The sequence below is a fragment of the Xiphias gladius genome, chromosome 9, assembly GCF_016859285.1.
Source record: "Xiphias gladius isolate SHS-SW01 ecotype Sanya breed wild chromosome 9, ASM1685928v1, whole genome shotgun sequence".
Taxonomy (NCBI): Eukaryota; Metazoa; Chordata; class Actinopteri; order Istiophoriformes; family Xiphiidae; genus Xiphias; species Xiphias gladius.
This window is the reverse complement of record NC_053408.1, coordinates 1044032-1067267: the sequence shown is the minus strand read 5'-3', so window position 1 is coordinate 1067267 and position 23236 is coordinate 1044032. Positions and strand designations below refer to the sequence as shown.

Sequence of the window (23236 nt, the reverse complement as noted above, 5' to 3'; positions counted from 1 at the left end):
GCTGGTGCTGTATTTAAAGAGTTTTCATGGACAAATCTCTGGATTTTTCCCAAAGAAACATAGAGGTAGTGGCCTCCCTTAGTGCCGCAGCCTCTTTGCTCACTACCAGTGGTGCAAGTTTTGGTAATGGTTAATACCCACGTGCTCCATAATCATTTGACCAGGTGGCATGAAACTGGATCACTGGGAAGCTCTGGACTGGTTTCTTGTGTAGGTAAAGGGCGACTCCTAAGCTGGAGCTTCCTCCAACCTGATCTTTTAAGAATCTGTAAGGCTTCGGGGGAGAGTTCAGCCTCGTGTTTCCACTGTGGATATACAACATTAACAGGCAACGCTGCGACGCATCTGCGCTGCTACGGCCTGTTTGGTGGGTGAATGTTGTGGGACAGACAACAGTTGATTTTTTTGCAATTATGTGTACTGATTTCTAATTATTTGAAAGGCATACGCACATGATGTATTGTGGCTTTTTAAAGCAGCTGAGCAGCTCTCCGGAGCCGGCCGTGTCCTGGACGGGTCGGCTGCCGGTCCTGCTTCGTACTGTCAGCGCCCCCTGACTGACTCTGACCCAGAGGATGGGGAGGTGACAGTGCAGAATCTGTGTGGTTGGTGGAGCAGCACCTCAGTTGTTCCGGAGCTTTTTGTTTCTTCAAGATGAAGTACTATCCCAAAAATAGCTTACCACTGGAAATGATTTTGAAAAGGACTTCACTAAATGATCTGAATGCTACTAGAAATTGCAGTTAAAGTAGTCGTGTTTACTCCCAACACACAGGCCAAAGTTTACACAGGCACAATGCAGAGCGAGGCGCCAAAACACACACACACACACACACACAGGTATTCTGGATTTTTCCTGTCACTGTGTGACTAAAGACACGTCCTGCTTAATACATCCTGCATCGTATACATGCACAAATTAATGGCAAAGGTGATGGCGGATTGGTAATATGTGTTTCATATTCTTCGATTCTCCTTTGCTTTAGTCCCAAATCTCAAATGTAAGAAAAATCACAGCGATCATCATCACATGGAGACCAAACAAAGAAATTGTCGTCGCGTGAAATATCCGCGTTGTGTTCTGCTCAATCCAGACTCTCATTTAGCCTCATTAAAGCCTGTAAAATGATAATGCACCGACTAGGCTGAACAATTTTCTTTTGTAAACATGTAACCTGAACACGTAAAAATCACAGAGCCGTCGATTATCTGACGTGAACACTTGGGTCTCAGGTCCATGTTTTCACAGGAAACTGCAGTTGACTTTCTGCCCCCTTTGAAACATTTATTAAGCAGATACCGTCATTTACTTGTTGCTTCAGTAATTCCGTTTTATTTGGGGTGAACTGATCCTTTATCGCGCCGTGCTTTGTGTGTGTGCGTGTGTGTGTGTGTGTGTGTGTGTGTGTGTGTGTGTTGGGTCAGTGAAGTTGGTAGTTTTCCACAGCCAGTGCAGAGCAATAAAGACGAGGCAGAGCAGCTGGAAACATTCAGTCGTTCAGAGACACCGAGGAATCCACCGGCCGCGTGCTCCCAACGACGCGGGTTCAAATCTGTCATGTGACCTTTGACATGTGACAAAGTCTGATCAAAACACTGAACCTCACACGATTGATTAACTGATTTTATTTAATGATTAAAGGGAGGTTTATCTCTGCACTGCATAGATACAAAGGATAAACACAATAACATGATGGCATCTTTGCACAAATCGCAGTAAATTTCATTTTTATAGATCGTTAGTAGTGCAACGATGCCTAAAATGATCATTTTCATCATCCATAAATCTGCTAATTATTTTCTCAGTTATTGGTTTAGTATGTAAAATTCCAAAAATAGAGAAAAATGTCTGTTATATCTTCTCATAGCCCAAGGTGATGACCTCGGATGTCTTGTTTTTTATTGAACAACAGTCCAAAACCCAAAGAGATTCAATTTGCAGTTAAATTATACAGAGAAAAGCAGCCAATCCTCACAGTTAAGGAACCGGAAACAGAGAATTTTTGTCATTTTGTGCAAAAAATTACTGAAACAATCATTTATCAGAAACATTGGTGATTAAATTCCTGTCAGTGGACTAATTAATTCATCAACTATTGGTTTCAGAGTTTGTTGGTGGATATAGGGGGGTTATGCTACCGTGCGTCGTCCTGAAGAATGGGGAAACCATTTATAATGACGGTTGGTTTCTCCCACGTTTGTTTGAGGTGCCTGTCGTGTCACGTTCCTGGTGACAGTGTCTCTGCTGGTCTGCCTTTGTACAGCCAAGTATTTACCAGTAAGTAATGATAATATAAAAAATGTATGTGAGACTGCGCTGATCTGTTCATGTTCAAATCATTACTCAAAACCCAGCTTTTCAGAAGGGCCCTTAATGTGTCATTAATGCAGTGTCATGTTTTATTGTATTGCTTTTCTGTAATCAATTCAAGTGTCTGAGTGCCCTGAAGAGTGCTCTATAAATAAAATGTATTATTATTATTGTTGTTGTTGTTGTTGTTATTAAATAAACAAAAGCCCATCAGCGATGAAGGTCACATGGTTTTCCTGCAGAATATAATTGTCTGTTACAGAGGCAGCTCCTGTAATTTACCACAGGCTAAAATACCATTTGGAGTGACAACTTTTCCTATGTAACATTCATCCTGTCAAAATATGGCTTTAGTTTTGTTCAAATCCAAAACTTGAAAAACCAAAATTTGCTAATAGATACTGGCTATATGACGGGCACTTTTCATGTAGAGCAGGTCTAGACCGGGACTCTTTATAGTCACATTTACAGAGACCCAACATTCCCCCGTGAGCAAACACTTGGCGACAGCGGCGAGGAAAAACTCCGTTTTAACAGGTAGAAACCTTGAACAGAATGGATTGTGTCAGTGTTAATGTTGGGTTTTATTTTGGCGGAGCAATGGCAGCCGTTCCGCCAACGGTCTGTTGACTTGTCTGTGGTTTTTTCCCCAAGTGGCAGAGACGGTCGCTGTCAGAGATTCACCAGATCTGTGACTCAGAGTAACAAGTCAGAGGCTGATTCGAGCTGTTTTTCCCACTCGGCTGCTCGGATTTACAGTTTGAACCTAAAAAAAAAAAGAAAACTGAGAGTATAAAAACCTGTTAGCTGAGCTGGAAATGGCAGGTTAAAGCTAAAGATTACACTGCTGGGAAAACTGTTTTATAATCTGCAGTTTGAATGAATTGGCTTTCAGATAATGCTCAATTTTTAAATTCATAATGGTCACCGAATTAAGCGACTACAGCGACGGGTTGTGTTCGTGAATTCCCTGATGACGTATTTTGAATTCAGTGCGGCTCTGATCCTCACGTCTCATGGCTTTGGCCGAGGCTCATGGGACTTTTGACCGTTCACAAATAATCACAAAACGTGACTTCTCAGAGATGTGACTGAAATAATTAGGTCAGAACATGAACCTATATGATTGTTCCATTATCCAGAAGAGTCTAGTGTTTCTTTGCTCAGTAACATTGTGGAGAACAGAGAAGAAGAAACTGAAATAGGAATCAGCGTCTCCTCCTACTCCACGACTCTATAAGCAAAATGAATGTTTCTGAGCTTTAAATACAGATACACGGTGAATATTTGCTCAGAGTCCTGTCAACACTGTCAGACCACTGCATGGTCTTCATTTCCTGTCTTTAAGTTGACTAAATGGTCTAAATGGTAACAGACAGTATTGCTAGTGGATAAGTCTTTTTAGTTGATAGTCAAATTAATGTAAATTGAGAAATCTTTATAAAGCTTAATATATATTCATGAATTAGACCTGGACAGATCAGTGTGGTTGATCCTCGTGTGGAAATTAAATCGATCGAACAAAGGATCCTACTGGTTGTGTCCCTGATAAACCTGACAAACACCCAGACCCAGGCTGAAAGATTTCCACAGTGACATTCACGTTCCTCTCGGGATGAACTTGACCAGTACTCTGGCTATTGACCCAATAACTCCAAAACTAATTCCCATGAGCCTTAGCTGCACTTTGTGTGTATTGCTAATTACGAAATGTTAACACACTCCCCCCACGTTTATCCATCTTACAGTTTTTTGATTTGGTTTTTTCTTTAATAACGACGTCGCCGAGCTGCTGGAGCGACTCCGGACTTTCCGTCACGTTCGTGTGTGAACGTGAACAACAATTCACTTCCTCCCGCTCACACACATTATCCTCTCCTATTTACACTGCCAGTATTAGAGTGACACACTGTGAGCAGAGCTGGACGTGGGCCGACACACAGCACATCACACATACAACACACACATATACCACTTCCTGCCTGCGGTAGATGAAGCAGCTGTTTTGACAGATAAGAAGGACAAAAGGATTTTGACACAGGACAACAGGTTTCTCTCCTCCTCCTTCCATCCCTCTGTCCATACCACATACACACCAGTTGTCCTTCTGTACTGGTGAGGACCCTCACCGACGTAGTGCATTCCCTGGCCCCCAGCACTAACCTAAACCATCACAACCAAATGTCTAACCAAGTCCTAACCTTCAAACAGTCCTTTCAAGTCCAAAATGTCCTGGCGGCGCAGAAACGTCCTCGCTACAAACGGAGCTGGTTTTACAATGAAATTAGTCCTCGCAAACATAGCAATACAGGCCCACAAACACACACGCCGCTCTCCCCTTGCCTCTCCTCCTTTCTGTGTGATTTCCATTACCTCTGAGTGCATTTGCTGCTTTTTGCAGCTTTTTGTTTTCTGCACACACACTAAAAATCTGAAAATCACAAGCCGTGTTGCGTAGTACTTGTCGCTGTGTCCTTTCCGCACTGTCTTCGTCTTCCTCACAGTGTCTGAAAGTGGTTTGCGTTTTTTTCGCTAAGTGTAGCAGCTGCTCTCGTCTCTCTGTTCGGCCACAGCGGCTAACGATGCTCGTAATATCTCCAGCAGTTCTTCTTCTTCTGTTTACTTCAGCTTCTCAGGCGGAGGGTTGGATCACCCAAATCGGGACAGTCTTGGCTTTTCTTTAACTTTATTTATCTACGTATTTTCAAATTTTTTTTCATTTGGGTGAACTGACCCTTAGACAATGGAAAGCTTTCATGAACGGACATATCATGATGCCTCAGTGTTGTTTTCCATCCATAAACTTTGCCTTTTGCTGACCAGCCTGGAATATCGCTCTGTTCGTGGTTAAAACGGCATATTTCCAATGGCGGTCCTGGATTTGGTTTGCTACCACTTAGAGCAACGCCACTGCATTTGCTTGCCTGTTGAACCGCTTTTCAACTTCTTGAAAATTCAAGGTTGAGGGTATGAATTGGTTCATTTAAGTCAACGAACAAACCGTCTTCAGGTTCATGTGAGTTGAAAACACGGTGAAGGATAAACAGTGAAACTCTGAAGACAGAGAGACCTGCAACCAAACTCATTTCATTTTCATTAATATTGATACGTGGCCTAAAGGGACCGAAACAGATGAAAATTATGTGTTTGTAAAATCGATTGGTTTAATGTGAACATACAGTATTAATTACACTGTTCTGAACACACAGACACAAGACAGTGCGGCGTAGTGCAGTAATTAAAACCGGTACAGTTATGTTACCGCATCTAAACGAGCTGCAAATGTGTTTTCACTCTGCTGTAAAATGAACCGTATTGGGAATGTGTCTGCTGCAGAACAGCCTGTGCTTGTGACAGGCACCCTGCGAACACCGAACCCACGACGGAGCCGTAGCACAGCTGAATAGCGACGCGGGTGGATTCAGTGCCTCTCTCCAGTGACGAAGGCAGTCCGGCGATGTCAAGGGATTAGTCCAAATGCTACTGAACCGTTCGGTCCAGGCAGGGTCCGTAGCGCCGTCAAAACCCAAAGGTGTTTCCTTTTACAGCGATGTGCCGAAGAGACGGCAGTGTTTTCCCCCCAGGGCTTTTCCAGCCGCGATGCTGCTGCGTCCTCGGGCGCCGGTCGGCGGAGGAACAGCTCAGGATTGATAGACAGGGTTATTCGCGATGGCCTTGTGATGTGCGTTACTCTGCCACAAGCTTCTGGCGCTTGAAGGGCTCCGGAGGCCCGGATAGCTGGAGCGATAGGGGGCGAAATGCCACGACACAAAAAGTTCCTTACGCTATTGTTACTGAACTTAAATAGACACAGGTCGGGTAAACTCAACGCGCCAGTCAGACTCGCATGAAAATTCAGATTGAATGTGACCGACAGGTGCACGGGACAACGTTGCATCAGTTTAGTCTGAGTCTCCAGCGCTTTGAAGTGATTCATGCAGGCAAAATAAAAAAGTGCGCTTGCGCCGTTTCTCAGAAATCAAACATTAGATTTTTTAGCACATGTCTCGGCGCCTGACTAACGGCCGAATGACCAAAGTGTGACTCGTTTGTGCAGGCAAAAGAGACATTTTGCTTCTGTAATGGGATGTTGTCAGAAAAGGCCTACATTTCTCAGAAATGGTTTGAGCACAGATTTTTATTTCGCGTGTTGAAATAGTTTGATTCGTGTCCAGGTCACATGGGGAGCCAGCCGACCTGAGTGATGGATGTGAAATGTGCAGGTGTTGCTGCAGCGCACGGAACAGGCTGCCACACGGTTACTGTGCAGCCTCGCAGCGCCAACTAGTGACCATTTAGCTCAAACGTTGGCTTTGTTTCGCTCAGTTCTGCTACGCCTGTTGTATTTCTAATGCCCGAGTCCACCTCGTTGATGCCGCTTCTCCCGGGTCGACTGGCTGCTGCGCACATGCTCGCCAACAGCCTACGTTGGGCTGCTAAGCGGTGAGGTCTCTGTGCGTTTCCGTATTTGTTTGCGGGTGTGTGTCCGGGTCCCCCTTCCCTTCAGACCAGCCCCGGTCAGCTGCGAGCAGGGCGGACAGCACAAGTTGCCAAGGTTGTGTTTTTCGTGATGAATATTAATGAACCATGTGAAATTTTGGCAGCGGTGCATACATCCAGGGGAAGAGCGGCTGAAAACGAGTGTTTTACTTGTCAGAAGGTTCATCGGTATCCACAGCTGAAAGGATTCTTCCATTAGCATCACAACAGAAAATCGACATCCTCTGGTTGCAGCTTCTCAAATGTGACGTTTCTCTCTCTCTCTCTTTCGTCTCATTGTAAACTGGCGCTTTGTGTTTTCGACTGTTGGTCGACTTTTGAAGACGCCACCTTGGGTTTTAGCATTTTTACAGACCAAAACAATCAAAACTAATAGAAAAATAATCGGCATATTAATCAAAAATAAAAACGATTTTAAAGTGACGTAGTTGAGTATGATTTCAGCTCTGCAGCAGGAAGCCGTGACTCGAGCACTTCCAGGTTTCCTGCACCAATCTGTCCCCCTCTACAGGGAGAACTGTTCAGCAGGAACGGCTGCAGCTCTTATCATGAGTCTCATTACATTTTACTGCGTCTTCCTGCCCTTTTTTTATGCTGCAGTGACTGTTTTCTCCTCAGCATCAGTAAATATAATCTCCTGGTCTGCGTCGCTACCCTCCTCACACTGTCACCCCCACCCCACTTTATTCTCAGCATTTTCAAAGCCTGAAGCCGCTGCTGCCCCTCCTCCATCGGGGTTTACATAGTCGCTATACTGAGTGTGTGTGTGTGTGTGTGTGTGTGTGTGTGCCTGTCATATCACCAAGCTCACCGACTGCCCCCCACCCACTTACTCACACCTTCCTCCCCAGTAGGCTCACACACATCCCTATCTCATTACTTCTCTTCCTCCCTCTCTCTCCGTCTCTGTCTCTCAACTACTCATTCATTCTCTTGCTCTCTGCAGTGTGTGTGTGTGTGTGTGTGTGTGTGTGTGCGCGCGTGCGTGTGTGTGTGAGTGCCGATGTGTCGCGATGCGTTCGGCGGTGAACAGGTGTTAAGTGCAGTCAGTCAGAGCCGGAGTAGGGAGCAGATAGAGACGCTCCATGCTCGCTCGCTCGCTCGCGTACCCAGGACTGAGCATCACATCTGCGGGCTGCCGGACTCTCTGCTCCCCCCACCCCGGAGATGATCCGGCGCTCCGGAGAGCCAGAGGCAGCCAGTGGGCATCAGTCAGAGAGATTTAACCCAGCGGAGGAGGCTTAGATGCTGGGATAGATCTGCTGCTGAGCAGCCTGCCGTCCTTCCTCCGGAGGATCCTCAGAGTCCTTTACCTCCAAGGTTTCTAGTGAGTATATGAGTGCTGGACTTACGTTTAATACCAAATGAAATCATGGCAGAATTTTAAAAAAAAAATATCACGCAGCTTTTTAGTGTACCTGGACAGCTTTGAAGCAACTTTTCCACTTCACTTTTGATCTGACAGGTGTCTCGTCGGGTCTGGTCTCTGTAAAGCAGATCAGTGTCTCATTTGGGTTCTGCTGCGGGACTGTCAGCCAGTTCAGGTGGACTGGGATCCACTTTGAGCCGAGCTGGACTCTTGGGAGCCACGTTCTCCCCTTTTCTTTGTTGAATTTTTACTGCAGTCCAGCGTGAAGTCAGACTGCAGCTGTGTCTGTCAGGTCCTGTTGTTCTTCTTGGAAAGGGAAACGAAATTTACGCTTGCAGAGGACGTCTGATCAAAATGTCCAAATTCTGTGTGACTTTCATTCTTTAAAATATATAAATAAAAACCAGCGACGCCTTGGTTATTGTGACAATGCTGTGAAGTGTCTCTGCTGACAGTTTGACACGACGGAGGGAGGAGGTGCTGGTTCTGAGGAAATTTTGATTTCAGACTGCGGTTTTTTCACGGTGAACATTTGATGAGTGGAGGTTAGATGGAAGGAGCCAGAACTTTCTGACCGTCCTCGTCTCGTTCTTTCGGATCCGTTTCCTTTTGTTCTCGTGCGATTTCACATGGAAACGCCGGTCGAGGACTGTTTTTGTTTTTGTGGGGTTAAAAGAACGTGCATTTCCAACTGTGGATTTGTTGTCCTCAGGTTCTTATCCATCCCTATCCCCCTCTTTGTGTGTGTGTGTGTGTGTGTGTGTGTGTGTGTGTGTGTGTGTGTGTGTGTGCGTGTGTGTGTGTGTGTGCGTGTGTGTGTGTGTGTGTGTGTGTCTGTGCGTGTGTGTGTGTGTGTCTGTGTGTGCGTGTCTGTGTGTGCGTGTCTGTGTGTGTGTGTGTGTCAGGTCCGACAGTAAGATCTCTCGATTGGCCCAGAGGTGGAACCAGAGGCCAGCTGGAGATGCTCTGATCAAAGACCTGAAGCCCCTGTTTTATACGGGAACCTCACGATCCTCACTCAGTCTGGACAGGTTAGGACACACACACTCAGACACACACACACACACACACACACACACACACACACACACACCCCTGCACTCTTAGTTATTCTTACAGCAGTGTTGCACAACGAGGTCTCCCGGTGAACAAAATAATAGACAAGAATTTGCAAACCATCTCAGATTTAAGGTTTAAGTCCAGAGCAGACAAGATTTAATGTGTATCAGAAGGTTGGGATGAACGGAAATCTGATCGTTTTTAGTCTTAGGGACTGTCGTGAGTCCGGTTCACTCACAGACAGTGTGAGGTACCAGGTGTTGGAGCTCACTCAATAATGTTCGGGGAATGAAACTCTCTTTAACAACTGTGTTAGAAAATATCTGGTTCTTTGGTAAAGTCAAAACTACAAGAAGCCTGTGGACATGGAGAGAAGTCAACTACGACTCCCAAGGTGCTTTATGGGAAGAGACATCCAATCAGAAAACTTTACAGTCTTTGTAGAAACCTCCAGCAGCTTAAATTGGTTATTTCTGGATGAATTCAGCGGCTACGTCGTGGTGTTTAATTCGCTTATCCTTCAGTGAAGCTCCAGTTCTGATTCACGTCTCTGACTGGCTTCTTCTCCATAGCAACTGCAGCTGAGGCTCATGGGTATTGTAGTATTTAGAGATATCCACCCAGCCGACCCAAACAAACACCCATTTTTCACCAAAATTTCTACATATATGTGGCTTTTTTTAAACGCAGGTATACTTGCTAAAAAAGAGGCGATTGACTCCTTTCCCTAAATGCCAGTAGACAAGTTTTATTTTTTTTCCTGCTGTGTCACGTTGGACAACACAAAAAGGAAACGGTAGAAAGCAGCTTGGATGCCAGTGAGTAGGTTACGGAGGTTACTTTTTTAGATCTTTTACGTCAGTCTCGTCAGACTCAACACATGCAGTGCTGCATACGAAGAACCAAACCACTGCACGTTGTTCCCGTACACTGAAGAACAAGAACTGTTCCTGGCTATTTATGCGCCATAAACACACGGCAAAGCAATTAGCGTGCGCAGCCAGGTGTCGTGTTCTCATCACTGCGAAATACCCGAGACTACTTGACCCAGGAATCAATGCGGATTGTTCCCTTTCCCACTGAAGACAAAGGCCAGATGTTAGTGGGTGTTAGTGGGCTTCTTGTCCAGTGTGAAAGGAGCTTTAGAAAAGAAGATGAAATAGTTCAAACTGATACCCAGAGCATACACCTATTGTCTGGTCTGTCTGATAAAGCAGGAGAGTCCTGTGTTCATGTGATGAGCAACACTGAGGATATAATTGAGAGGAAAATCTGAAAATGGCATTTCTTACTTTAGGAAGCGGCAGAGTAAAGGATTAGGGGGAGAACGTGGAGCAGAGAGTAGAGTCCAGTGGGTTCGTGGTTGGTTTCACCGGTCGGTTAACCGCTAACAGAGCCTGAATCATCGCTACAGTTGCCATAGTTACCGGCAGTTTAGTACACCTGGAGCTCTGTTTTAGAGCAGCAGTTAACCTGTTGACCTGAACTACGTTTCAGGGGTCCACAGATATGGATTAAATACCTGACAGCCAATCAGAGGGAAGCATTTTCTCTTGTAAATAACGGTGACAGGTGTTGCATAATTTGTCCTCTTCCGTAAACATCATATACTGTGTGTGTGTGTAGGTTGTTCATCTGTTGTTTGTGTGTCTGCTGTCACAGTCTGCTCATTGACCTGCTGAACTGGGACGATGGTGTAGATAAACAGCATGTGTTGTTATCTTGCTTTACGCCAGCGAACCACCTCAGACTAATTCTGCTTCTTGCAGCGCGTCGTCATGTACGGGGACCGATGGGGACGGCGTTCTGTCCCCCAGCACTTATCTTTTAAAGGCCAGTAGGAACAGGAAGGATGAGCACAGCAAGTAAAGACAGTGTCACGGTTCATTTCGGCATCAGACTATAGCTGGAAGACTTTACTGGAAAAATAGCGAACCTGTAGTTTAACAGCCCCTTGTACCTGCGGGCCCCCGTGGGCCCCCCTGCCCAGTAAGCCCGTTTACTAATCATCCGTGGGTATCCGGGTTAAGGCTCAGGAAAGGTGATGCTCTTGGTTAAATGTGGGAAAAGTCAACACTAAAGTGCTTTTGTTGCCTGAACCACAGACGCGACTCCGGATGTGAAACTCAGTCTCCGGTGTCGACGTCCCGCATCAAAGCCTCATATTGTCCTCAGCCGAACTTTGTGTCAATTTCAGAAAGAAGTGGACCGTGTATTTTGTCCTCCACCTCTTACGGTGTAATCGTTTTTGGACAGGACCACTTCAGGTCCACCCTCAGACACCAGTAACTCTCTCAGTGCCCACACGGCCTGGGCCTGTGAAAGCAGCAATAAGGTAGACTTGGACATTTCCTTCAGACTGGTGTTAAACCCTCCATTAAATCAAGATTAATTCCTCAGTAAAAACCTCACAGCTTTGAACAGTAACATTTAGTATCAAGAGGATTTTATTGGATTTATTCCTGGGTAGATTCACGGGGGATGTGATAATTAAGAGATTTCTAAGCCTTCTCTATTAATGGGTTAGTGTTTTGTGCTGATGGCAAAGACCATTAGTCCCATGGTTTTAACAGCGAGGTAGTTTTACCAGTAACTCCCTGACTTTTTCATGATATTAGAAAGGAAACTGACAAACTTTATAGGGTTGTTTTGGAAAGAAAACAATGTGCTGCTGTTTTGTTTCCTTCCATTAAGAGCTGTATGAATAATTAAGGGAATATTGTGTTTTCACAGAGAGGGTCATACATACACAGTTCTAGATGTCTGCTGCCTCCTCTGTATTTACTGTCAGACTGAACAGGGATTTCTGCAGCACCACTATAAAAGCAATTTGTTCTTTTTAATCATTTAAAGCCTCGACCGTCAGGGCGAGGGATTGATATTTGGATCAGTAATGAGGTTGAAAACAATTATGTTTAACTGGTCGGTAATTCACACACACACACACACACAGATATAGGTGAATCATAATTGGCTGTGTTTCCTTTCAGCTTCAAAGTGGCCGTTAATTTAAATTTCAGTGCCACGGCTTTAAAATCCGAAACGTTAGCTCAGCAGCTGTGAACTGCTGTTTCAGTCAGTCGGTCTCGATCAGTCTCGGTAACGGCAACGTTTGACTGCGGTGTGTTTCGGCGCAGCTGACGCTCACGCACCACCCACCTGCGCCGGCAGGTGCAGCGCGGTGGGTTCGGTTTTATTTTGTCAGCTGAGGACTGAACATGGCGGCACGTAGAGCTCACCATTCACCAGTTTGTGCCAGGGAGGAGTAGAGCTCTTACTGGCCAGAATAAGTGTGCTCGTGTACAGCGGTAGTCTGAGACGCAGAAAATGTTTTCTTTTCACATCACGGACAGCTATGGAAAACCACCGGGCCAAAAAAAGCTGCGGTAGATTTTTGCCCGTACGATGACTGAAGATGTTTACGTGCCAAGCTATCGAAAGTATTTCTCTATAACATTAAATATTGAAGAATAAAGAAGCTGCTCTCAAAGTAAACTCTTGGACTAATGCTCAAAAAGGTTCACTTAAAAATATGACCATCAGTTTGAACTATTTCAACTCCTTTTCTCTCAGAATTCAGGGTTTGTTTGGGTCGGCTGGGTGGATATCTCTAAATACTACAATACCCATGAGCCTCAGCTGCAGTTGCTATGGAGAAGAAGCCAGTCAGAGACGTGAATCAGAACTGGAGCTTCACTAAAGGACAGGCGAATTAAACACCACGACGTAGCCGCTGATTTCATCCAGAAATAACCAATTCAAGCTGCTGGAGGTTGCTGTCGTACAGTATGCGGTCATGTGACCTCTCCCATGGCTGGCTGGACAACAGCGTCTGCCAGATGAGTAGATGTGATGTGATGTAAGATTCTGCGCTGCAGCGATGCTTCCCTACTGTCTTCTATTTTTCTGTCTTTCATTGTTTTGTTTGTTTGTGTCACTCTAGTGTCAAATCAATTAATAATAACACTGCTAGCTGTAATTGTAGTAAGTAGTTAAAAAAAAAAAAAACAGTTTGACTTTTTAAGGAAGAGTTAGATGGAGTGTAGGGAAGTAATACAGTATCGTGATGCTACAGAAAACAGAAAAACGAAGCACTCTGACCACACCGGTCCCCCCCAGAAAGATGGAAAAAGAAGCTTCTCGAACTTTGGAAGGAAATTTAAAGAATGAGTATTTTAAGATACTAAAACACCAGATTAGAGGCTGCGCACGTCTTGTCATGTAAAGACGTAGAGATCTTGCGCGATAACCCGCACAAAAAAAGTTGCGATAGACGGCTGTCATCTCATTATCGTGCTTTGAAAGGTCACCGGCAGAGTTCAAATGGATTGAAGTTTGAGCCGCAGCCAGACATAAAATCCCAGCAGCACGAAACACCCGAGGTGGCACTGCCACGACGTTTGGCATCGTCTCGCTCCCCAAGGGGAAGAAATGGATCCTTCCAGCTCAGAGAGATTCTGCTGCCGATCGTGTGACGAGGACCTTCACTGACCCGCAGGCCTTCCAGAACTCCAAAAGAAACCTTCCGTGGTGTAAAGGATGCACATTATGTGATGTGAAAGACTTTTCTTTCTTTTTTCCTTTCTTTTTTTTCTTTTCTTTGCTTTGCTTTGCTTTTCTTTTCTTTGCTTTTCTTTCTTTTCTTTTCTTTGCTTTGCTTTGCTTTTCTTTTCTTTTCTTTTCTTTGCTTTTCTTTTCTGATTCAACATTTTTTTTAAAATCATTGACCCTTTTTGTATCTTGGTTTAACTTTTTTCGGTCTGATCATTGTTATGTAAATCTCTACGTACGTTGAATTTGGGCCGTTACCAGCTACTCTAAATTACCGCCATTACCGCTTTGGATCATTTTCCGGGCAGATTTGCTGGCGGATTCAAATGCGATAAAGCGGCATCGAACCCCAGCTCAGACTCGGTGCGATGACTGTGAGGTAACATTAACACGCAGCGCAGAGTGAGCGGGCCGGTCAGCGGCAGTCGTCCTGCTGGGCCGAATGCAGAACAATCAGGTGAAGCGACGTGTTCATCAGACGCCTGCTGACGATGAGACGCTGCAGGTGTTTTTCCTGCTGCGGCGGCGGCAGCAGTGCTGTTTGAAATGTGTAATGTAGGCATGTGTGTAAAGAGGCATGTTTAATAATAACTGAAGGGCTTTTTTTTGCCTTAAAGAATAGGGTCTCCTGTACAGAGGCTAGACGCAATAATACAGGACTGATGTGAAGGAGGACTGTGATGGAAAGGCCGCAGTTATTAATAGATTACAACATAAGTCACAGATGAGTGGATGAGTGGTGGCCGACTGGGGAAACCGAGCCATTTTCAGCTCGTTGCCCGAACTGCGTGTGTTCAACTCATTTACTGCATTCGCATATAGTTGGTTTTTTTATTTAATTTTGAATCACATTTTTATTTGCAATATTGTTTCTGCGATTTATGCGGCGTAAACCATATAAACCATACATATTGGTGTTTGTTTAGTATGAGAACCGGCATCTCACAGGGAACAACTCTGCATGGACGAAGCACCATCTCAAGTCAGATATGAAATCCAATGCAGGAAAAGCGGATAATTCACCTCTCAGCATGTTTTGAATATAATCTACATACATAAGTGAGAAGCTCAGTATATAAGACTTGAAACAGGAGGAAACAGCTGCCTGGCTCTGTCCAAATGGAATAGAATCCACCTACCAGCTCCTCTAAAGCTCCCTGATTAACATGTTTTATCTCATTTGTTTCATCTGGATAAAAACCAAAGCGTAAAAATTACAATCTGTGCCCTCACATAACCTCCCACCCCCCGGCCCATAAAAGCATTTGTCACAATTTGCTGGCTGCAGCCTTTTATTTAATGGACAGACATGAGAGTGGAATCGATCTTCTCATCCAACTCAAAGCAAACAAGCTTATGTTACAAAATGTAACCGAGGCCGTCTGAAAAAGAGGGCGTGAATCCACTTCGAAGCAAACTCAAGAGCGTGTGTGTGTGCGTGTGTACATATATACATAATATTCATTTTTGTTTATTTATTTTGTGGTTTGATAGCAAGGCCCGTCTTTCTGCTTGTTTGCTATTCTTCACACCATGAACAAGAGTTCCAGTGCGGATTAATAAAGCTGATAATCAGTTATTACTTGGTGAGCTCTTTGTGACGTCGGAACCACATGAGGTTCGGAAACCTGCTGTCGCCGAGGTACCTGTCAGTCCATGGGACTTGTTGTTTGCTCCTTTTGTTTTCTTTGGTGAATCCTGTTTCGATGTCTGGACTACAGGTGCGAGGGCTCACCTAGATTATGCCTGAAACAAACCTCACGAGTTCGTGACGTGTCAGAATTTGTACATGTCTCTTCACCACCTGACTGCTGAACCAGTCCGACTTCAGAAGATGAACATATGACATAGAGAATAACAGCCAGTTATGAAGCTGAACCACCACACAACACGTGTATATGCTGTTTGAGGGTTGTTTCTGTCGGCTGCCAGTGGACCAGCAAAGGGAAGAGGACTGACGATCCTGTATTTGGACTACTGATGGAGACTTAGTTTAAGGTTTCTTGTATGTCATTTGCTGATCGTGGCTCTTCCCTTCAGCCTCTTTTCGGTCTCCTCTGCTTCCATCCCTCTCTCTAATATTTTCTCCTCTCGTCCGTGGAGATCCAGCGATCATTGGACAGAGTACGATCAGAGTTGTTAACTTATCTTTTTACCTCACAGCTCAGTCCTTCTGGCAGAGGAAGGAACGGTGGTCTAACCTTTCTCTCTCTCTGCCTGTGCTTCCCTCCCTCCACCCTCCGTCCATCCCAACAGACGCTTCCCGGGTGTTATGACCCAGCAGATGCAGAACCTGCACTTGTCCCAGACCCGGAAGTGCCCCGGTGGGCCAGCCTCTCCCAGTGCCGCCAAGCGCCTCTACCGGAACCTGTCGGAGAAGCTGCGAGGAAGCACCTCCTCCTTCGAAGATGCCTACTTCTTCGGCAAGACGGATCGGCTCCGCAAGGCCTCGGTGAGTTCACTGGATATGAGATACGTTTGTCCCTTAAATTTGTGCTGTTGATAACGAAGTGTGAGCTCGTAAGTGGCTTTGATTTATTTTCCAAAGAGAACCAGGTTGGAAACAAACCAGCAGGTTAGAAAAAAAACTAATTTGGAAAAGAAACGAAGGCCAACAATAGAATTATGACCCAAACTGTCCGTTATAAACACCAATGACAGTTTATAGACCAACCTTCAAATTAACCGCACGTATGGAATCATCTCAGGTGGAAAGATAAACAGCTGGGAATAATAATGTTTGGTTTTTTGGGGGGTTTTTTGGATTAATCTGCAGATTCATTTCTTGATTAATCATTTATCTATTTATCAATCATTTTGTCTTTAAAATCTCAAAAAATGAAAATTGATAGTTTCTTTCAGCCCATGTTGACGTACTAGAATTCGCTGTCTTGTCTGACCAACAGACCAGAGCCCAAAGATATTTAGCAGCAAATATTCGAATTTTACCTCAAGCTCAAAAAAATGAGAAAAACAATTAACTGAGTCAGTGGATGACTACTTGTTCAGCTCTAGTCTTCTATAAACAAGGCTGGATCACAAGCCGGGTACAGTGGACATCTGCCCAGGGCCCCAAGAAGCCCCAGGTTCAAACATCTCCACTGCTTTTGGCAATTTGATTAGCTCCAAAGGGTTTACGTTATTTGGGTCCTACTTTATTAGCTAATTATCTGGTCCTGTCTTGTGTCTAGTCTTAAGACCTTTATTATGTTTGTGCATCACGTTGAGGACAATAAACACTATCATCAAATTACCACAAACTACGACATATTATGTAGCGTCTCAGCAAAAGGGGGTCTGGTTTCCAGACTCAAGGGGAACTTGAAGGCAGCAGTGGGGGCCCATGGCAGATTTGGCCCCAACGGAGGTTTCCTCACCCAGATGCTGCCGGCAGCAGGGACCATAACTGAACACCTGCTGCAGCTGCTTCATGACACAAGCGGAAGTCAACTCCCTTTGTCTTTCCATTAGAAATACTGAATGTAATAAACGCACTCGTGTGCGGTGCATGGACTGTTCACCGGCGTCGTGACAACTGTTGTCTTTTAACAGTTGTGTTAGCATGTCTCGATGGGCCACGGCGCTCAGGTTGGTTTTTTTCCTTCATTTTCCTAAATCATTTTTGTGTTATTGTAGAAAAGAAACCCCTTTGCGGTCAGATGTGGACGTTGAGGTGGAACCCTGTCAGGTTGCCGAGCTGCTTGTGTCTGACACAGACGGATCAATGAAGATCTCATTCAGAGCTCTGCTAATTCTGTTAACAGCGATGTCTTCTGAGCCTGATCTCTGCGTTCCTTTATTTGTCACATCTTTTATTCGATCTCTGAGCTGCCGCCTCAAGCTGTTTCTGATTTTCATGGTTACGCCATAAAACCAGTCTCTCTCTCTCTCTCTCTCTCTCTCTCTCACTGCTCTCGTGTTGTTCTCAGTTATTCGCTTTTTAACAAATTATTGGTAAAAAATGACAGGTGGGTTAAATGCCTTGCTCAAGGACACTTGGTTTCACCGTGAAGCAGCTCTCTGGCTCTTCATCACCACTTCTCATTCTCTTCTCTCTCTATCTGCTGCCATCATCACATCCTTACTGCTGCCCTGTGAAGCATTTGTTCGCTGAGATTCATCATGTGTGACAGGTCATACTGTGTGTGTGTGTGTGTGTGTGTGTGTTGATAGCTGCAGCCGCCGTCCAGAACTCCCTCCACCAGCCTCCTGACATTTAGAGACCAGTCACAACAGCAGACATGAAAGAGCGAGGCAGACGGGGGAGGAGGAGGGTGAGGATGGAGCGGGGGGGGGAGTGGGAGGAGGAGAAAACAAAAGGCTCAGAGGACGTTGCACAATGGCTCGCGTTATCAGAAGTCTGAAGACGACTAGATGTGTCATAAATATATGGGGAAAAAATAGACAATCAGTTGATAAACCGACAATCAGGTAAATCAACAAGTGAGGAAATATATTAATAAGAAATTAAATAAAGTCAAAACTATAATAAAATAATGTGATGAAATATAAAATAAAAATAGAATAGAGATGGAATGGAATTTTATTATCATAAAAATATTTATTTATTTCAGTGGAAACTGATTATTTTCATTCGGGGAGAGGTTTTTATGTGTTTATTTCTTGATATTTACTTGATTTGTTCATTTAATTTTATATAACGGTTACGATCCATCTCATCTTCGATAGAAATCGGATTAAGCACATTATTGTTTTTCTAGTCATCAAAGCATGAACAGCGAGCTGGAACTCCAGCCGAGGGGAGCGGCGGATTCAGCCGATGTTCACCGCCACCACAGACTCCTGGACACTAAACACTGTCTTCCCAGTGTCAGTTCGAACACTGATATCCTAGAAATGTCCAGCTGTGACTGATGTGGTTCACTCTCACCGCTCGCATGGCGTCGCTTCGGCGGCTGCTCTCAAGTGATTATTTCCAGTTATTTCTACCGGTTACTGTTACAGCAGGCACCTACTCTTAACTACTGTTTATACTGTTGAGTAGTTGAGTCTGTAACAATGCGTCATGTTTTATTGAATATCAGAAAATAGCCCGACTGATTGAGGGTTTTGAAGCTGATACTATTATTATTATTTGGTAAATTAAAAAATACAAATTTCTCACATGAGAATGTAACATAAACAGATTTTTGACGAGGAGACCTTATATAGTGACATTTTACAGGGTAAAGAATAAACTCGTCAGTGCTTCTCTGGTGGACGATATGAAGTGGAGACACTGTCTTTTGAATGATGAGCTCAAACATACTGTATCTTTGACGTTTCTCTTCTGAATCTGGCATCGACCCGTGTACCTGCCTGGATAGTTCATTGGTGCTTCCGTTGGAAAAGCAGATCGGGAACCTGTGTCTTGTTCTCATGATGTTTACCGTTATCCGTTATCGGTTATTTCGGTGTACGTAAACGCGCTGAGTGGCAGAGAAGCAGCCAGGTGTGGCTTCGGTCGCTGAGAGTCTACACCCGCCACACTCCACCTGGAGTGTGGACTAATGCACAGAGGTAAACAACTGATGGTTCAGCCGCAGTCCGACTCTCCAGGACGGCGGCCTGAAGGGACGTGGCTTTACAACAGAGCTGCTGCTGCTTTTCACTACTGTCCTTCAAGGAGATGCCAAGCTCCAGAGTGACAGTGACAGAGAAGAGCCCATTAAAATGTTTTTCATATTTCCCCTCTGCTGTTTGGACAAGTCTATAGATACGGAAGTGAGACAAACAGAGAAACCATTTCCAGCCTCTGTGAAGTGACTGATATTTCCAAGAAACTCCAGCGGAGAAATCGATTGTTCTTGTTGTGCAACGTTACATCGCACTTACAGCTCCCCGCTTCTCTGTATGTTGGCATCTGTGTGAATGTACACTACTACTGAGGAGTTGGGGATTTTTACATCATGCTTTCTGAACTTCTGCCTCCATTTCCATGAAGAATTATTCAATGAAAAAAGGCTGCTCTTTTTTTTTGTTTTTTTTTTCCAGCCATCAGAAGTGAAGTAATACTGCAGCTGCCTCTGTAAGGGACAGTAAAGTTGTTGTTTTTTTTGTAATATCTGCAGTAGGTCTGAACTCGTTTACTTCTATTGCTTTAGGATTATGATTTTATGCTAATTGTCATTATCAAAGCTGAGTGTAGAGAACCTTCAGGAGGCAGCCTCTCACGTTTTTCCGGTGCTGACGTCACGTTCACCGGTTAAAATGTCAAAGGTCTGTAGCGGCAGGTCACGTCAGCTTCACTATTTAACTCATAACGGGCCAAAATTAAGCTTTTCTGTCGACGGTGCTCTCCGCGAGTCTGCGTCACGTCAATGTCGGGAGTCACCATTCTCCAGTTAAGCTTTTGCTCATATCAGATCAGTAATTTAAGATGCTCAACCTGACAGTTTTGAACCAGGATCTTCAGTGTTTGGATCACATAGATCCTGACAACGCGTGTCAGACTAAGTAGGCTACAGCTGTTGCTTCGTTGTGTCAGATACGTATTTAATCTAGATTGAAGTAAATACGAGTATCAGATAGGACTCGGTATCAGCAGATGTCCAGTATCTAAGGATCTGGATCAGGATCGGGGCCAAAAACGCTTTATCGGGACATCCGTAATCCAACCGCAGTATGTCCAAAAGCGGCGAAATAAATCCTTTGTAACTCAACCCCAGGTTATATTTTATGTTCAGTTCACGCACTGTAAAAACTGCTACTAATATTCTGTGGCATAAATAACAGTTACAGGTCGTCAGGCTTCAGAAGCCTGAAACTGAAGTTGTTCCACCAAATAAAGTCGTCCCTTATTTCAGCGAAAGCGACGAATCTTAACCTGTGATTCAGTACAAGGAGAGAAAGTTCTGCTGACGGGTCGTCTTTAGTTGTTTAATGCAGGAAAACTATTTTCAACTGGTTTACTTTCTCCTTTTTACTGTAAAATCTCATAAGTTATGTGAAAGTTTTCTTTTCTTATTAAGAATAATTAGATCAGTTTCTCAGTTTCAAGTTCAAATGGTCTAATTATCACTTTCAGAAGTAATAATCATGAGTTCAGTTTCGTTCCCGTAACTCGTCACTTTAAGTTATTGAGAAACTTATTCACATATACTTCCCAACATGCATTGCATTGGGGTTAAAATTCCCCAGAAATCCTTCTATTTTCTGATATGAAAAACGTCACACAATGGAGGCTGTTGTGTCTCTTTAGACACGTGTCTCTGAGAAGTCGGATGTTCTTCTCTCTGATCAAAAGTAAACCAGGGCCAACCAGGATGAAGGCAGGTCTGCACTCCAGACACCTGCTGCACCGTGATTGTGTAAGGCCGTTGAGTCACTGGGGTCACGCTGAGGAACGCCGTTCCTGGGCGTTTCGTGGCTACAGGCTGTGCAGCATGAGGGATAAATCCAATACCTGACACACGAAATGATTTTTAAGAAATCTCTGCTTGTTTATGAAATGAAAATCCAAAGTGGGTGCAGCTCATGGATTTGAGTTTCTTCAATTTAGAGCAAATTAACAGAATTAACGACTGAGTTGGATAAATTCAAAGGCTAAAATTAAGAAAGGAAGTTAAATATTTGTGGCAAAGGTCACACCCCTCCTCAGAGTCCGAATTCTCATTTCATGTTTAGTCCTCTGGGTTCATTAGTAGTTTTTCCTTAGTCTGGACCGAATTAACTAAACCACAGACGTGACAGCACCTTCGGTCCGGTTGTTTAGTCTGGACCCGAGTTCATTACCGCGCAAGTTAGGAGTGAAAGCTATGCAGCAGAAGCCAGTAACAACAAATGTAATCTCCCCGCGTTGGGCGTCGCTGCTGCGAGAGGGGTGTTGGCGGCATGAAACCGAGTGACGGCGCAGTGAATGTCAGCTTTCGTTTTCTCCTCCAGACGATGCAGGGCAGCGACTGCATCTTCGAGGCGGTGGAGCAGCAGGACCTGGACACGGTGCAGATTCTTCTCTACCAGTTCTCGGCCGAGGAGCTGGACCTGAACACCCCCAACAGCCAGGGCCTGACGCCGCTCGACATCGCCATCATGACCAACAACACGCCCATCGCCAAACTGCTGCTGAAGGCCGGCGGCAAGGAGAGTCCGCACTGTGAGTACACCGCGGCTGGTTACGTTAAGTGCATGAGACGGAAACGTGTTAACAGCAGCGTAAATGAGAAACCTGTTTGTGAACCAATGAGACAGCTGAAATTAATTAGAGCCAACAGGAGAGCAAGACCCCGTAAAAGTTAATCTAAATGTGCTGCTGTAATGTCAGCGACAGACCATATCCTGTCATTTCACCAAGGTTAAATTGCGTCCAGAACAGTGAGGTTACTTATCAGAGGAGCACCGTGACCATTTTATTCCCCAGCCCCCCCCGTGATGAAGGGCTAAATCTGGTTACTAGAGCCAGAGAGACAATTGTACCAGCTTGGGTGGAGCTTTGTGGTTGGACCAGAGGGCGCTTATACCACCTGAGCTGTACGGTTCAGTATGTTTCAGCCAAACAAGGTCGGATGACTTGTCCAAAACCAAAGTGTTTGTATCTGTTCTGGAATGTCATCTCAACGCAATGAATCATACAGATGTGGACATTCATGGCGATGCGCGTTTTAGAATCTGAGACCTGTTCCTCGTTTATTCGCTGCACATTGTCGTCCCTTTGATCGGGAAGTAAAGTCGTCTTCGTACATGAAATAACTCTGAAAGACCCGCTTTATCAATTCAACCAACGCTTGCATTAACACGTTAGCATGCGAGCGCCATAGAAAAGAGCCTGTGTTGTGGTGTGTTGGCATAAAGTGACCGGGTATCAGACGGGGGCAGATCGTTCACGTTGTTCACGGGTATTCAAACGCGTTTGGGGTTTATCGCACACGTCGTGTCCTTCGCATTGTTTTGCATTCCAGGGGTTGACGCCTGCGATTGATGATCAGTTCACTGATTTCTGAAGACACTCGGCGTCCAGTTTATGAGGAACACCCAGCTAAAACTGAGCGAGTCTGATCCAACAGTCCTCGAATAAATCCTCCTTCGTGAAGGCTGTGAGGTTCAGTGCGTGTGTGAGAGGTGAGGGGGGTGTTTCTGTTATTTAGCCTACGCTCACTGATATAAATGGGGTGGACAAAGTATTATAGAAACGCCTGTCATTATACTGCGGCACCTCTCTAAAACAGTTTGAACCACATTTAGTTTGGCCTTTACTGAGTGTACTGAGGCCTTTGAATGTCAAAAACCTGATCACTGTCCAGTAAAAATACAGCTTACACATGTCTGACCTCCCAACAACAGAACACTCTTCACTGAGCTGTACAGGACTTCATCCTGACAGAGTGTGGAGAGGTATGTCTGTGTTATGATTTTCAACGCAGTTGGCTGGGAAGACTCTTCATCGAGGTCTAGCCCCCCCCTCCCGGTCTCCAGCCGAGGCTCTTTATCAGCACCGGCTTGGCTCGTTC

The 23236-nt window shown here is 44.8% G+C and overlaps 1 protein-coding gene across 1 annotated transcript in view; it reads left to right on the top strand.

Moving 5' to 3' along the window:
• Window positions 1–23236, top strand: part of ankfn1 (ankyrin repeat and fibronectin type III domain containing 1) — a 133187-nt gene that overhangs the window by 60643 nt on the left and 49308 nt on the right. Inside the window, exons 7-9 of the mRNA XM_040135882.1 lie at window positions 9086–9211; window positions 16047–16242; window positions 21675–21885. Coding sequence (XP_039991816.1) covers window positions 9086–9211; window positions 16047–16242; window positions 21675–21885 — 533 coding nt within the window. The remainder of the gene's footprint in view (window positions 1–9085; window positions 9212–16046; window positions 16243–21674; window positions 21886–23236) is intronic.